This window comes from Semicossyphus pulcher, unplaced genomic scaffold (assembly GCF_022749685.1).
Source record: "Semicossyphus pulcher isolate SPU_LCO1_2020_fin unplaced genomic scaffold, fSemPul1.0.p SCAF_19, whole genome shotgun sequence".
NCBI classification, from domain to species: domain Eukaryota; kingdom Metazoa; phylum Chordata; class Actinopteri; order Labriformes; family Labridae; genus Semicossyphus; species Semicossyphus pulcher.
In genome coordinates this window covers 18,397,762-18,411,716 of record NW_027211692.1, presented here as the reverse complement: position 1 = coordinate 18,411,716, position 13,955 = coordinate 18,397,762, and the positions used below count along the sequence as shown (strand labels likewise).

General features: G+C 41.5%; 1 protein-coding gene across 1 annotated transcript; it reads right to left on the bottom strand.

The window, feature by feature from the left end:
• Nucleotides 1-465: 465 nt before the first annotated feature.
• Nucleotides 466-13,554, bottom strand: naalad2 (N-acetylated alpha-linked acidic dipeptidase 2). The gene is made up of 20 exons (XM_069668422.1): nt 13,473-13,554; nt 12,980-13,091; nt 12,264-12,450; nt 10,459-10,560; nt 10,221-10,346; nt 9,955-10,035; nt 9,628-9,733; nt 8,506-8,599; nt 7,928-8,023; nt 7,299-7,384; nt 6,299-6,418; nt 5,994-6,076; nt 5,852-5,915; nt 5,691-5,758; nt 5,454-5,545; nt 4,648-4,738; nt 3,890-4,154; nt 3,669-3,750; nt 3,311-3,403; nt 466-1,775 (listed from the first exon to the last, which is right to left on the bottom strand). The coding sequence occupies exons 1-20, from the start codon at nt 13,552-13,554 to the stop codon at nt 1,586-1,588; spliced, it is 2,220 nt and encodes a 739-aa protein (XP_069524523.1). The 3' UTR covers nt 466-1,585.
• Between the last annotated feature and the right edge of the window lie 401 nt (nt 13,555-13,955).

The following is a 13,955-nucleotide window of genomic DNA, read 5'->3' as shown; positions in this document are numbered from 1 at the left end:
CAGGGAATAAGGTGACGCTGTGTAGGTTTGGCTAGTACCACACCTGCTGTCAGGTCAACGCCTTTCTTGAGCTCAGCTATGTGAAGGCCGGCAGCACCACTGTAGTCTCCCTTGTATGTCCACATAAGTTTTTACAGAAGTTTTTGGGGGTAAGTGAACATCTTGCTTCAATAATAAAAAGTGGTTTAAGAGGACATTTAAAGCTCTTTCATGTATAATTTGAGTTACAACTTTGTCGCCCTCAAGTGGTAGTATAAAGAAAATGGCAGACATTGCCTCTCTCCATAAAAAGTTACCTATGGTATAAACTATTGATGTATTCACATAGTGGACTTTGTACCGTTGACACTCAGTTGTCCTACAGTAACAATACAATAAACTAAATTTGTTCCAAACTCCTCATAGACATCCGGGATGAGCCCCCTTATCAAATAAAACCCAGGAAAAATAAGGAAGGAACAAATTATAAGCAAATTTAAAAGAATTTATTTACTAAGTAAGACAGACTGACAACACTTTGCGACCTTCTTGTTAAAAACCAACAAACAGCCGATCTATCTCCATACTCAAAATCACTTTTGACCTTAACTACAAAAAGCAACGTAACACTAAAGTAAACATTATGCTCTTTATACTCTCTCCTTGATTGGCAAGGTAAGGTTAATCACCTGAGGAGCACACAGGAAAGAGAGAGAACACCAACACAACAGAACAGACGGCACGTAACCACCGTTACAATAAAATCTGTCTCTTGTCCCTGACGTAACTGTTAGCTCATTGTCATATATTTCCCAGTTTATAGTTGTGATGGGTAATTTTTTAATTATTTAAACATTCAGTTAAAAGTCTTTTTAGAATCTGCAGGGTTTAGTTGCAGCTGTGCAGGCAATGAAGTTACAATGAGCAAAAATCAAAATGTAGCTGGGTTAATACACAAAGCATTAAAAATGATCTCAATATGATGTTGCGGTGAGGCGTGATGTCTCCAGTGGGATTAATCATGGAGTTAAGGTTGAGGTTAGATTACAATCAGATTTTCGGTTCCTTATTTTGTTAGCTTATCCAAAAGTGACAGGACAACTCAATGTGGGCTGATGAGAACGCAGATCACTCCCACCGACTACGTATGATGCAAGACGTAAGGCACCAGTGTACTTCTTGGTGTGTACAAAAGTAGGCTACTTAGTTGCTTCAAGGAAACTAAAAGTAATTTATTTAAAAATATTAACACGCATGTAAATAAAACTCCATTTCTGCCATGTTTCACATTGTTCCCCCAGAGCACTACGTAGACCTGATATCAGTTATTTTCTGCCCACATGTAAAGAAGAAACAACAACAAAAAACCTCCATAAATGATTTCTTTTCTTTAGCCACATAACAAATAAGACACCACAAGTTGTATTCTGGTGATGGCACACACATCCACCGTATTATGCAGCTTTGGACGTTCCTGCAACATGCCCGTTCCAGAAAGCAAAGATTGTCCATTTCTGTGTGTGTTGCAGGAACTGTATGTGCTCTCCTCTCTTTCTGGGGTAATAAAACAATCCATCGGTAGAAAGCTCACTGGACTATTTGTGCTTCAGGCAGGTGGTGTTAGAGTTGTGGCCGCCGCATGAACGGTAAATGCTGCAATGCTGATTTGACGCTTGACTTCATCCCAGGACTTCTCTGGGTCAGCTGAGTTCTCGATGTCAAACAATGCATCGTAGATCCCTGGGAAAGACTCCCCCGCGTATTTATTATGGCTGCTGGGAGCAAAAATCATATGTCTGAAACAGAGAAGAAGTCATGTTCAGGAATGCACCTGAGGTATTACAGATTCAATATCTTTGTGTGCTTTTAAAACAAGGTCAAAAGTGTTAGGATTTTAAATGTATTTTGCAATATTTCAAAGGAAACCAGATGGTCAACTGATTTCTTATATTGTTAATTAAACCTTAAAATAGTCATACAGTACATCCATCCGTTATCTGTACTGCTTGTCCTGTTCAGGGTCGTGGAGAGGGCTGGAGCCTATCCCAGCTGTCGTGAGAGGCGGGGTACACCCTGGACTGATCGCCAGTCAACCACAGGGCACAAACAAGAAATCACACTCACATTCATTTAGAGTCACCAATTAACCTAACCAGCATGTCTTTGGACTGTCAGAAGAAGCTGGATTACCCACAGGGAACCCATTCATGCACAGGGAGAACATGCAAACACAGAAAAGTCCCACATTGTCCAAACCAGGATTCAAACTAGGAAACTTCTAGCTGTAGGTGACAGTGCTAACCACTACACCACTGTGCAGCCACAAATAGGACATGCAGATATGAAAGACGCCACTTCTCTATTCAAAGCAAACTAGATAAAAGTCCTTGAAAAATCACTTTTCATGGTTATCTGCAGCCAATATACTGTCCCAGTTTTAAAGTTCAGTCTTACATCATGCTCAACAAGACCACAGTGTTTTGCTGGAGAATCAGTGTCTTTATCTTCACTCCTCATATGATGAATAACCCAAACTGTGCTTTGAGTCAGCTGCAAAAATAAGTCTGCTGAACAACAGAGCTCAGCTGTTCTTGAATTAAAATGGCCGTTCAGTTAACAAACATTCTTGGCAATAAGTCATTAATGGAAAATCTATGACAGTGATACACTGAAAGAAATGATTGCATGCCGGTATAGCTCAGCGGTTAAATCGCGCGGCCCATGTACAGAGGCTCCAGTCGATGGCCCCGGGTTCAACTCCCATCCTCCACCCTTTGCTACGTGTCATCCCCCATTCTCTCTTCCCGTTTCCAACATTATCCACTTCCTCTATCTCTTAATAAAGGTATAAAAAGGACCCTTAGTTATAAAAGAGCCATTGTTACAGTGTTAAGTAATACCTTTGTTTCTTCAAGTCAAAGTGTCTTCTGCAATAAGGCCTTTTACTAATTGTTTTTTTAAGCAATGGTGAGATAAACAGCTAAATAGAAACTAGTAATAATTCTTTTTCAGGCTTTTTATTCTTTTTACTCCATTTTCATACTGATATACAGGGTAAAATGTCACGTTTTCCCCCCTAGAAGTAAAATAAAGTTGAAGTGGTAACAACCAATACACACGTGAAACAAGTATTGAAAGTTGCTTTGTTATCTCCAGCCAAAAAGGTGGACAGCTGCTGTTGGAAGTCATCGTGCATGCTAGAAGCACATTTTTCTACAAATTAACTCATATTTCCCTTGATGCTGACCTGAATCTTACTGACCATTCAGAGTCAAATACACAGTGCCATGTAAAGCATGTAAACCAAAATGTCTTGTATAGGTGTGAGTACCTGTAGAACGGTCTGCCAGGTAATCCCAGGGGGTCTATGAAGGCTCTCTCCAGATACATGAGCTGATCATTCATGACGCGCACCTGCAGAGGACTGATACACAGAATGCCATTAGGCTGCAAATTGCTTTGACTACACTCAGTAGCCACTTTTTCCGATGCTCCTCCACAATCAATGCATGCAATCCAAAACCGTTTTGCCATAAACTTTTAAAATGCAGTTTTTAAAATAGTCAAATATGGATGAAAATCAATGGCAGACCTAAATGTCAAAGCATATATCAACTTGAGCTGGCACCTAAATATTTTTTTGGACACTTATAAATACTAAATATATGAGATGTTTTTCACACTCTTACTCTGCTCTGTTGAGAGTCTGCAGGCGCTCATGAAAGTCATTAGCTGCAACAGTGAAGTTCTCCACAGCGGTAAACAAGGAATCTGACAATAGAGGGCAAAAACATTTTAAATGCAGAGACATTACTGGAAAAGTGGCTCACTCATTCAAACAATTTAACTTTCCTAAATCCTAATGTTCAATTGTTACAATCTGAGCTGACAGTGACCAAAACCAACTCACCAAATGACACCTCATACAGCTTCAGCTCCTCTGGGTGCCTCTGTGCCAGCTGTGCGATCCTCTGTGCGTATTTCCTCAGTGAGTCTGCATACTGGATTACATCAAGCGGGAGAAGCTGGGAATCGGCCAGTTGAAAGATAAGCCCACCTCTCACCTGGGCCACAGCACGAAGCCTCTTGAAGGAGGGGTCGTAATGCTTCTCCACTATCTCAAAGGTTTCATACACACTGTGATAGACTGGGTAGCTGCTGTAACGCTCTGTTTTCTGAATGAACACACAAAAGCCACTTTATAATGAAGACACGTGTCACTATCATCTTATGCCCTTAAACTAAGACACAAACTTGACTTTACTTGACAGGGTTCAACTGCAACGCAATCATTTTCAGCACAGAAACTGAATACACACAGGCAATGATAGAGTCAAACAGACACTGCAATGTAGATATCCCACTCTAAACACACACGAGACAAATCCTGCCTTAAAGATTATTAAAAATAGAGTGCACAAATATTGAAAATGTAAAGATTCTTGAGGAGCATATCCAGCCAAACAAGTCAAATCAGTGTGGCTAGATTCCACTCAAAACAGTTCCTTCAAGTAAATGTAATAGAATGGATATTCTTTGCATGTTACACCCACAACACAAACAGACACACAAAAAGACAGCATAATAATCAAATACAGTATTATATTTAAAAATGAAAACAATGACTCATTTTAATGCGGAACAATGTGTAAGTGCAGCGTATCTCACCTTGTTCTTGGTGTATCTTGCTCTGCCTGCAGCAATTCCCAGACGGATAAAGTAGGCCTCATAATCACTGCCTGACCCCAGTTTACTGATCCTGCAGTACAACAGAGTACTTAATTTCTTGATCACAAAAGGGCCTGTTTTCATTGACGGCGCTCTTTGCGCTGGCAGCGCCTATTTTCTACACAAAACCAACAGCGCTCAGCGTCCTTAGCTCTAAAACACCCTTGCTGTCAGCTGTTTTTTGTCGTTGCGCTCACAGCGCTCTCAGCTGAAAATAGTTCAACTTCTGGGACACTGCCGCACTTGTCAATGTCACTTCTCCCTCACCGACTAATCAAAATCAGGAAGGGGCGGGACCTCTGATATCAACAACAACGGCAGAGGTCAAGCTAATCCTGTTGTTTTTCGAGGGTACAATTTCTAGTTGTTGAGCTGCTGCTAATGCCAGGACACGATTCTTTACATCCTTTACATTTTTAATGTTTTCTTTGTAAAATGTCCATGAAAAACGAAAATATTAAGCACACATAGCAATTTAACAGACCTAACGGTCACTACTGAGGGAAGCGGGAGTGCCGCCAGACAACTTTTGTATTCTAGCAATAGTCAGCACCAGTGAGAAGCGCTCTGAAATTGAGGTTGTGGGCGCTGCCAGCACAAAAAGCGATGTTAGTGGACACAGGCCCTAATTGAGAAAAGATAAGAATGACCAGTTTTACATTTTAAACTTGCTTTAGACCAAACACAGGGCCACACAGAGACATGAGATGGTCGCGTTAAGGTTTTTTAACTGTGGTGCTTTGTACCTGGGTGCATCACGATCATTCGTCCAGTTGTCCCTTTTGTGCCAACTCTCGTACAGAGAAACTCCCTCCTCTCCTTCTTCTGGACTGGCTATCTACATGCAAACATGGAAAGAAAGAGGAAGAGAGATGGCAGTGAAAAAGACAGGAACGCACCTTAAGTGAGCATGAAAGACAAAATTATTGTTCTCAAATCAATATGAGATGTACCATTCCTTTTGTGTGTAAAAATCTGCTCACCTGTTTGGTGAGGTCGTACACCAAAGTGTGTAGAGACGGAGTGCAGTCAACCCTCAGGGTGTACATGCCTGAAATTAATACATTCACACACAAGCAATATCAAAACTAATATCGCCTTAACGTTACCTATACATTTTTGAGAGTTAAGCAAACACACTGACCCTCTATGGCAGAGTCAGCATTGATGTAGGCCACAGCTCTCTCCTGAAGCAGCTTGGCATTGTCCTGTTGAGACAGGTGAATAAGGTCAACAAGTGCACGTGTGGTTATGTACGTGTGAATGTGCAAATGTCTGATTTGTACCTCAGCCCATTCTGTAGATCCCAGCAGTCCAAACTCCTCTGCATCCCAGCTGGCAAATACTATAGTCCTCCTCGGCCTCCAGCCTACAAACACATACACACACAAACATATCTTTGTGGCATTGTGGGGACACCAGGCCAGAAAATGCATTACGAGACCCACCTTTGTAAGTCACTGAAAGAAGCATCTTGAAGTGGACATAATCAGAAATGTCACTACACGCACACACACATACATCCACACACGCACTGGGTACTGATTACAGACACCATCATTAACTTAATTACACACTTGCAGAGACGTACCTTTACTAAGTAGTCTTCCAGCACTCCGGACAGTTTCGTGGACTACTGCAGCACCAGACATGGGATCAATTCCTCCAAACACCCAAGCATCCCGATGCCCTCCCAGAATTACATACCTGTCTACAGACACACACACACACACACGTACACCACCATAGGAATCAACACATTATGGAAGTACTAAGAATAAGAAATTATTAGAATTTCTTTTTAATATTTTATTCAGAAAGTTAAATATTTGGTGTTTTTCCTCTTTCAAAAGCTACAAAATAGCTAGTTCTATCACAGAACAACATTTCAAACACATGCACATGCATACGCTTACCCTGACCCCCAAACTTTTAGATAAATAGTGATACTCGTATGTATTGGTGGTTGTAATACGTTGCTTAAAGGTATAATAAGTAGGATTTTTCCTTGCATTTTGTCAACAACACATTCAAACAGGGCCCCTCCTCCTCCTGAGCTCTTCGTAACCAGAAGCTCACTATCTCGAGCGAGAACACGCCCACCCTGCCGAGCTAACACCGACAGCATCATGCTAATCACCGGTTACCATTGCACTAGCGTGCTAACCACCAGTTACCTTTGCACTAGCATGCTAACCGCTTGTTAGCCTGTACTACCCGGTTTGAGGCACCTACCTGTCCAACAGAAAGAAGGCCAACTCTGCATCGCTCATTCGCCATGTTCGCCGGTCTGAATGGGGCCCAGTTGCTAATTTGAACCACTCCCACTCTCACCTATAAATATAAACCTGCGATTGGTTCAGGGAACCACAACAGCGCCCCTCCTGAAAACGTCCCGTGCAAAGCAAAACAACAGAATAGATGCAGAAGGAAGGGTCTCACAAGGGTCTGCACACACACTCACCAACACACGTGTACAGAGACCCATAAGTGATGATTTATATTATATCTGTAAAAGTCTTTTCTTGGAAAATCCTACTTATTATACCTTTAAAGCTTTTGAAGGATTGGAGAAGATTGGGTTGTTGTACCTGGCTCCAGAGCTCCTCTAATCCTGCCAATGACGTTGTAGATCCTGGTTACCTGGTTGTTAGTATGGATGTTCATACGCACCTTCCTGTGATGGATGGATTATGGCAGCGATGACCCACACAGGGAGAAACGAGAGACACAGGAGGAACAGGAAAACATTTTTTTAGAATAGCATTACATTAGAAAGTTTTATTTAACAAACAAGATAAAGGAAGGGAAAGGATAGACTTCTCAACATAGTCCTTTTTGTTAATGTTTTTAACCTCTGAGTTAGAGTATGACAAAGATAGATATAATGGTACATACTACATGCTTAATTTGTGCAGCTTGGATGTGTATGGATGTGTAGTTATGTCTCCCACCGACAGGAGTTACAAGGGCCTCCATTGTACTTCAGTTGGCTACTTGCCACTGGGTCATTAAAGCTTAGCAAGACAAAAAGAGCAACAAAAGGGGAGCCTCTATTCAAACACTAAAACACAGAGAGCACACAGAAGGTGAAGTAGAGGATGAGAGACTACTAACGGGAGAGGAACGTTGTAGTGCAAAAAATAGGGGGATGGGAGAATCTTTAATCATAGGTTAAAGCAGACCCTGGACAGGAATAAAGCTGAATGTAAGAACTCACTTGCTCTTGAAGTCGTCAGTAAAGCCTGGACCGATCCTGTAGGAGACATTCAGAGCTCCTTTCCAGTTGTTTGGTGGAATGCCTCCTCCCATGTTCCTGTTGAATATCATAAATAAATTGCAAATATTACAAATAATTTAATTCTGGGCCCCTGCCAAATTTATGTAGATTCTTCTTCTTAATTGAGGTTTCAGATTTAGTATGTATTTGCCATGCTAGCAGTTTAGCTCTAGGGATGTCGGTCGGCCTGTCAATCCCTTTTGTCCGCACTGTAATATTTCAACAACTATTGGATGGATTGGTATAAAATTTGGCACTGACACTCATGTGCCACATTGTTGAATTGTAATAACTTTGGTCATTCTGATAAATCCATCATTTGGTCATTTTTTTCAGTTTGTCCAACACTGACCAAATGTTAACATGCTAAACTAAGGTCATCCCTGATCATCAGCATGTTGTAATTGTCTTTGTGTGCACGTGAGTTACCCTTCTCTGAATTAGTAAATAATAAAATGCGTCAGGATCGTGGAAACATTTCCACAATAGAGGAGAAAATTAAAAAGAGACAGAAATACTTCAGTAGGTGAAGTGCATCATGGAAGCCTATTGGATGCACAGGTATCTTGGGGAGTCCCACTCCCTCCTCCAGGCTGAATCTGTAGGTATATTCTGTAAATGAGGAGACAGGACTATGTTAGATAAGCTCGCACATCTATAGACCCTGTAGGAGTTGCAGTTGACAACTCCTTCTCCACCCCTGGTCACTTCTCACGTGGAGTCCCCCAAGGCTCGGTCCTTGGGCCCTTCTGTTTTCCATCTATATGCTTTCTTTATTTAAAATTGTTCAGAAACAAAAAATCTCATTTCATTATTATATGCAGATGACACCCAGCGATATCTCCCCATTCAACCCAGTGACCAAAGCGGACCCACTGCTGGATGTCTGGATGATATAAAAGCATGGTTGGCTAACAACTTTTTTTACAACTTAATGAAAACAAAACTGAGATCATTGCGTTCCACCCACCAAACTCCACAAGCACCATTGCCCAGTCTCTCAATCATCTATCCAACAACATAAAACCTAATGCAAAAAAACATTGGTATAATATTCGACAATAACCTGAAATTTGATGAACAAATTAGCACAGTCATCAAATTGAGCTTCATTCAACTCAGGATCCTATCCAAGACATCAAGACATCAAGACATTCTTATCACACAAAGATTTAGAAAAAGTCATCCATGCTTTGATATCCTCCAGGCTTGACTGCTGCAACTCTCTATATTTTGGTATCAGTCAGGCCTCTATTGATCGATTACAACTTGTTCAGAATGCCGCTGCCAGACTCCTATGCAGATGCAAAAAAAGGGAACACCTTACACCCATACTAGCATCCCTGCACTGGCTACACTGGCTACACATTCAGTACCGAATCCTTACAAGGTTCTTTTGTTTGTATTTAAAGACCTTCATGGCCTCCAAGCTATATTACAGAACTCATCCCCTGGAATAGCCTCCCATCACATGTAAGAACAGCAGAATCTCTTCACGACTTTAGGAAATGCCTCCAGACTCACTTTTACTCCCTTGCCTTTCCTTGTAGTTGATTACTAACATGATTTGTATTTTACCTTGTTTAACAAAAGCTTCAAGCTGACTCATAAAGGCTGTACAAGCACACAGAGATACACACCTTTAGCGGGGTACCCTGGTGTTAGTGGGTCTCCTGCTCCATTCAGGTTGAGAACATTTCCTCTCTGAGCTCCTCCACCGGGCAGGTTCCAGCCTTCAGGGTAGGGCTGCACACAGACAGTTAAAAATGCTAATTTACTCTCATTGAACCTGCTGTTTTTCCAATAATGATCTACAGTAAATAATATTGTTTTTTGGAAGATTCTACCATTGATCAGGGCCTGTTTAAAGGCAATTCATGGTTTCAATATTCAGTGCATAAAAGGACTGCTCCACACAGTTTCACAGTTCCCAAATACTTTGCTTAAAATTACACAGAGCACTTTACCTTGACTCCAGCAGCCGAGTAGTCTGCTGGGTCTGAGAACATAATGATGCCCTTGGCTCCGGCTAACATGGCGTTTTTCACCTGGTGGTGCAAAGCAGACAGTCAACAGTGAGTCATTTTTAATGTGACAAAATGTTATTTTTGCTGTCGTTTTTGCCTGTGTGAGACGTGTTGAGATGATTGGTTTGACATTTAGGAAATGGATTAAATGCCAAAAGATGCACATTTAACCACAGGAGTATTCTTTATAATTACACTTTTCCTACCTTATTGCCTCTGAAAATTTTCCCATATCTCACAATGACAATCTTCCCAGTAGCATTGATGCCCATCTCCCTCTCTAACTGGAAAAAGTCTTCTGTACGACCATAGTTCACGTACACCAACTCCCCCTGAAGAGAAATACACAAAGAAAAGAAATCTTAGTTGCTGTTTGTTCCACAACTATTTTACGGTGATGTATATTATGCGGTCACTTATGTGTGTGGGTGTGCATTTGTGTACCTCAGGTTGTCCTTTGGCAGAGAAAGCGCTGTATGGAGGAACAATGTCAGAAACATTTTCGTACCCCTCTGGAACTGGCTCAGCCAAGGACGTTTTAAAAACCTGTCACAGAAAGGTGAGATGAGGTAAGACTAAATAAAACTAAGTATGGATGAGATAATCCTATTTTTCATTGTCAGCTGTAAGTTTAATGGCATGTAACTACATATACTCAACTACTGCTCTTAGGTACACATTTAAGGTTATTTTACTTTAGAAGACTATATTTTATTATGCAGTTTTTCCACCTCCAATTTAGGGAGAAAAGTGTTGCTGTTAGAGTCCCGGTTCGGACGAAGGGGGCCTTTCTGTGTGGAGTTCGATGTTCTCCCTTTGGGTTTCCTCTGGGTACTCGGGCTTCCACCCACAGTCCACAGACATGCTCGTTAGGTTAATTGGTGACTCTAAAAAATTGCCTGTAGGTGTGAATGTGAGCATGAAAGGTTGTCTGTCTCTATGTGTCAGCCCTGTGATTGACTGGCTAACAGTCCAAAGTGCACCCCGCCTCTCGCCCAATGACAGCTGGGATCGGCTCCAGTCCCCCTGCGACCCTGGATAAGGATAAGCGGTATAGATAATGGAAGGATGTGTGCGCTTTTTCCCTTAGAAAGTGCCAAATATTTCTGTGCTTCACTAGTCTGGCTTGTGAAATATTATCTGCAATGAGTACTTATATGTCTGTTTATAGTTGTTATCATACTTATTTACCTTAGTTAAATTATAAATGCAGGACTTTAACTTGGAGAAAAGTAGTTTTACAGTGTTGTGAAAGAAAAGGATCTGAATACTCCCTCTCCTACTAAAAACAAGGAATGAGATTGTGTATGTTAGCAATGTTCAGATTGTTGTGTATATATCAATAAAACTCTGTGGATTATTTGCAGGAACCAGTTGATCTTGTATCGCTTGGAGCGGCAAAATAGACTTTCAGTATTTTTACAGCTGTGTGTAGACTAACCTGATTATCATGTGCGTCAGGCTATCACCTCGGGATCTGTGTTTTACTCAGTTAATGTCTACCAGCTGAAATACATCACTAAATCAGCTGAAATGTAACCCTTGATTATGCTAGGTTCCTAAATGCATCATAGCTGCATGCTACAAAAAGACCATGCAGTAAATCCAGGTTTGTTTTCCCTTGTTTTCCTCTGTGCTGTATCATTATCTCTATTAATATCTCACAACACGGCTATAAGAGGACCTTGGACTTGATCGGCTGTTGCAGTTCTCTGGTTAGGGGAGGTGTATGAGGCCTAGAGGAATATACAGCTTTGTATTTAATGTATGTGTGGGCTCCATGTGGTTGCAGCAACTTTGTTATCTCCCCCAATGACTGTATCGTATCCTAACAGTACGCACTGCTAGTATAGTATGGCATTTTGAATACAGCATATGTATCTCCCGAAACAGATGAGAAGTTGTGTGTTAGAGTAAATCGCAATCCCCTTGAAGTATCCATCACCAGGGGGCGGGTGTGAAAAATCAAGTATTTCATTGAGTGCTTGCAGTTGTAAAACTGGTTATATTCACAGGATGTTTGGCATCCATAAGACTAAAGCGTACATAAAAATTTGTGAACATAGGCTGTGTAATAAACTGTCTCTGCACAAGGCATATAACAGCCATCCTAATGCTATAATACATGGGAGCAAAGCCTAATGATAATATTGTACGAAGCAGAGAGAGAGGTTGACATTATATGATGGCTAAAGTGTTTCTTAAAGGTTAACTAATGTCATTGAAGCATCGTTGAGCATGAACTGTACCTCCTTGCCAAGCTCATCAACGATTGAGATGTAGTTCGGCTGTGATTTGTTGGGATAGGACAACAGGACGTCATAGGGCACCATCTCCACTGAGTCCAGTCCAAACTCCAGCCACTCTTTCTGGATTTGCTCTGCATACCTTAAGTTCTGCTCTGTGCCAGCCAGGTGGGGAAGGCGTGTGAATTTCCTGAGGAGAGGATGCCAACAGTCAGTGACGGGGATACTTACAGGATGCAAGTGAGATTTTCCAAGGTGTCTGAAAGCATGATATATATTATGTAAACAGTACACAAAAGAATGCTTTTATTAATGTAGGGGTGTCTTTGCAAACAAGAATTTAAATCAAAGATCAGTGGGTTTGAACAATGTTTGGCTGCACAGCATGATTTTGCCTGACACAGCAGGGTGTCATGGGGGCTTGAGAGGTTGAGGGGATGGGGGTTAGCGTCATTAGTTTACGTAAGACTACTTGACATGTGAAAAAGGTTTGGTTAGCTGCAGAAAAAATCCTTTGTGGACAATTAATGTCTTTACCAAACGTTATGGCAACCATTTAAAAAAGCAGTGGAAACAGGAAACAAAGAACTCCCTTGTGAGATTTTAAGGGGGTTTTTCTCATGCTCAACCCTCTTTGAAAGCAGAGAACAGGCTCACAGCAATACCTTCTGGGCCTTACAGACATAACGGCTTCAGTGTATTGGTGGTGTTTTATTTACCTGAGATGCTCTCTGATGTTTTCAGGCTGCATCTCATCCAGAAACTCCCTCAGGCACTTGCTGGAATCGCTGTTGTTTGCAGAGTTCGGATGTGTGGGCTTTGCAAACCAGCCTAATGCGTATCCACACACACATACAGCACAGACCGTCAACCAGTGCAACATCAGTGTTAGTTCTCCCTCACACAACCTCATAATATCTATATACAACTCACACACTGTCCTGCTGTAAAAGCTTCCTTATATGGTAGAATTTGTATTCAAATGGAGTTGTGATCATAGACAAGTGTGTGTTAACCTGCTGTGAGCGAACACATGTGAAATGTGTCAGAGAAGTGTCAAACTGAAGCGCACACACAACAATGCATTTTCAGGATTCAACTTTTTCAGCTTATATCCTTATAAAGCAACGATCAGAGCATATAGCTGATATCACTTATTATTGAACTACATTTCTGTCCAGTGAGAGTTTCTGTTGAGTTACCATGACTTACCTATGATGAAGCCCAGAAAGAACAAAGCTGTCACAACCACAATCCACCAGAACCACTGGATTAACCTGCTCTCCTTTCTCATTGTAAAGAATCTCCTAGAGCCTCTCACGCGCTGATACGACCGAGTCTGCAGTCTGACGAGCACATTTGCAGAGATAGAGAGTAATTTGTTTCAGTTGTGCGCAGTAGGGGCATGGCCAAACAAGATAGAGAGAGAGAGAGAGAGAGAGAGGGAGAGAGAGGGCGGGAGGGAGGGCTTGTTATGGTCAGTGGCTAAGAAAGAAAGAGGCAGTTGGGGAGGACTACAAAGAAGAAACTGGTTATCAGTGTTGTGTTTGGCCAGTGGATGGATGGCTGTGTTGGGAGTCAGTGTTACTCACCCTCAGTCTACAAGTCCAAGACTCTCCTCAGAGGATAGTTCTTCCAAAGACATGATAAAAAACAGTTTCTAGAATCAAAAAATTAATGTGTAGTCTTAAAAAA

Excerpts from the sequence above, each read along its gene's own strand:
- naalad2 (XM_069668422.1), bottom strand. The coding sequence starts at position 13,554 with ATGAGAAAGGAGAGCAGGTTAATCCAGTGGTTCTGGTGGATTGTGGTT. Across the intron at positions 7,385-7,927 it reads ACTGACGACTTCAAGAGCAA|GAAGGTGCGTATGAACATCC; the intron begins GTGAGTTCTTAC and ends CATCCATCACAG. Across the intron at positions 6,419-7,298 it reads TAGAGGAGCTCTGGAGCCAG|ACAGGTATGTAATTCTGGGA; the intron begins GTACAACAACCC and ends GTGTGTCTGTAG.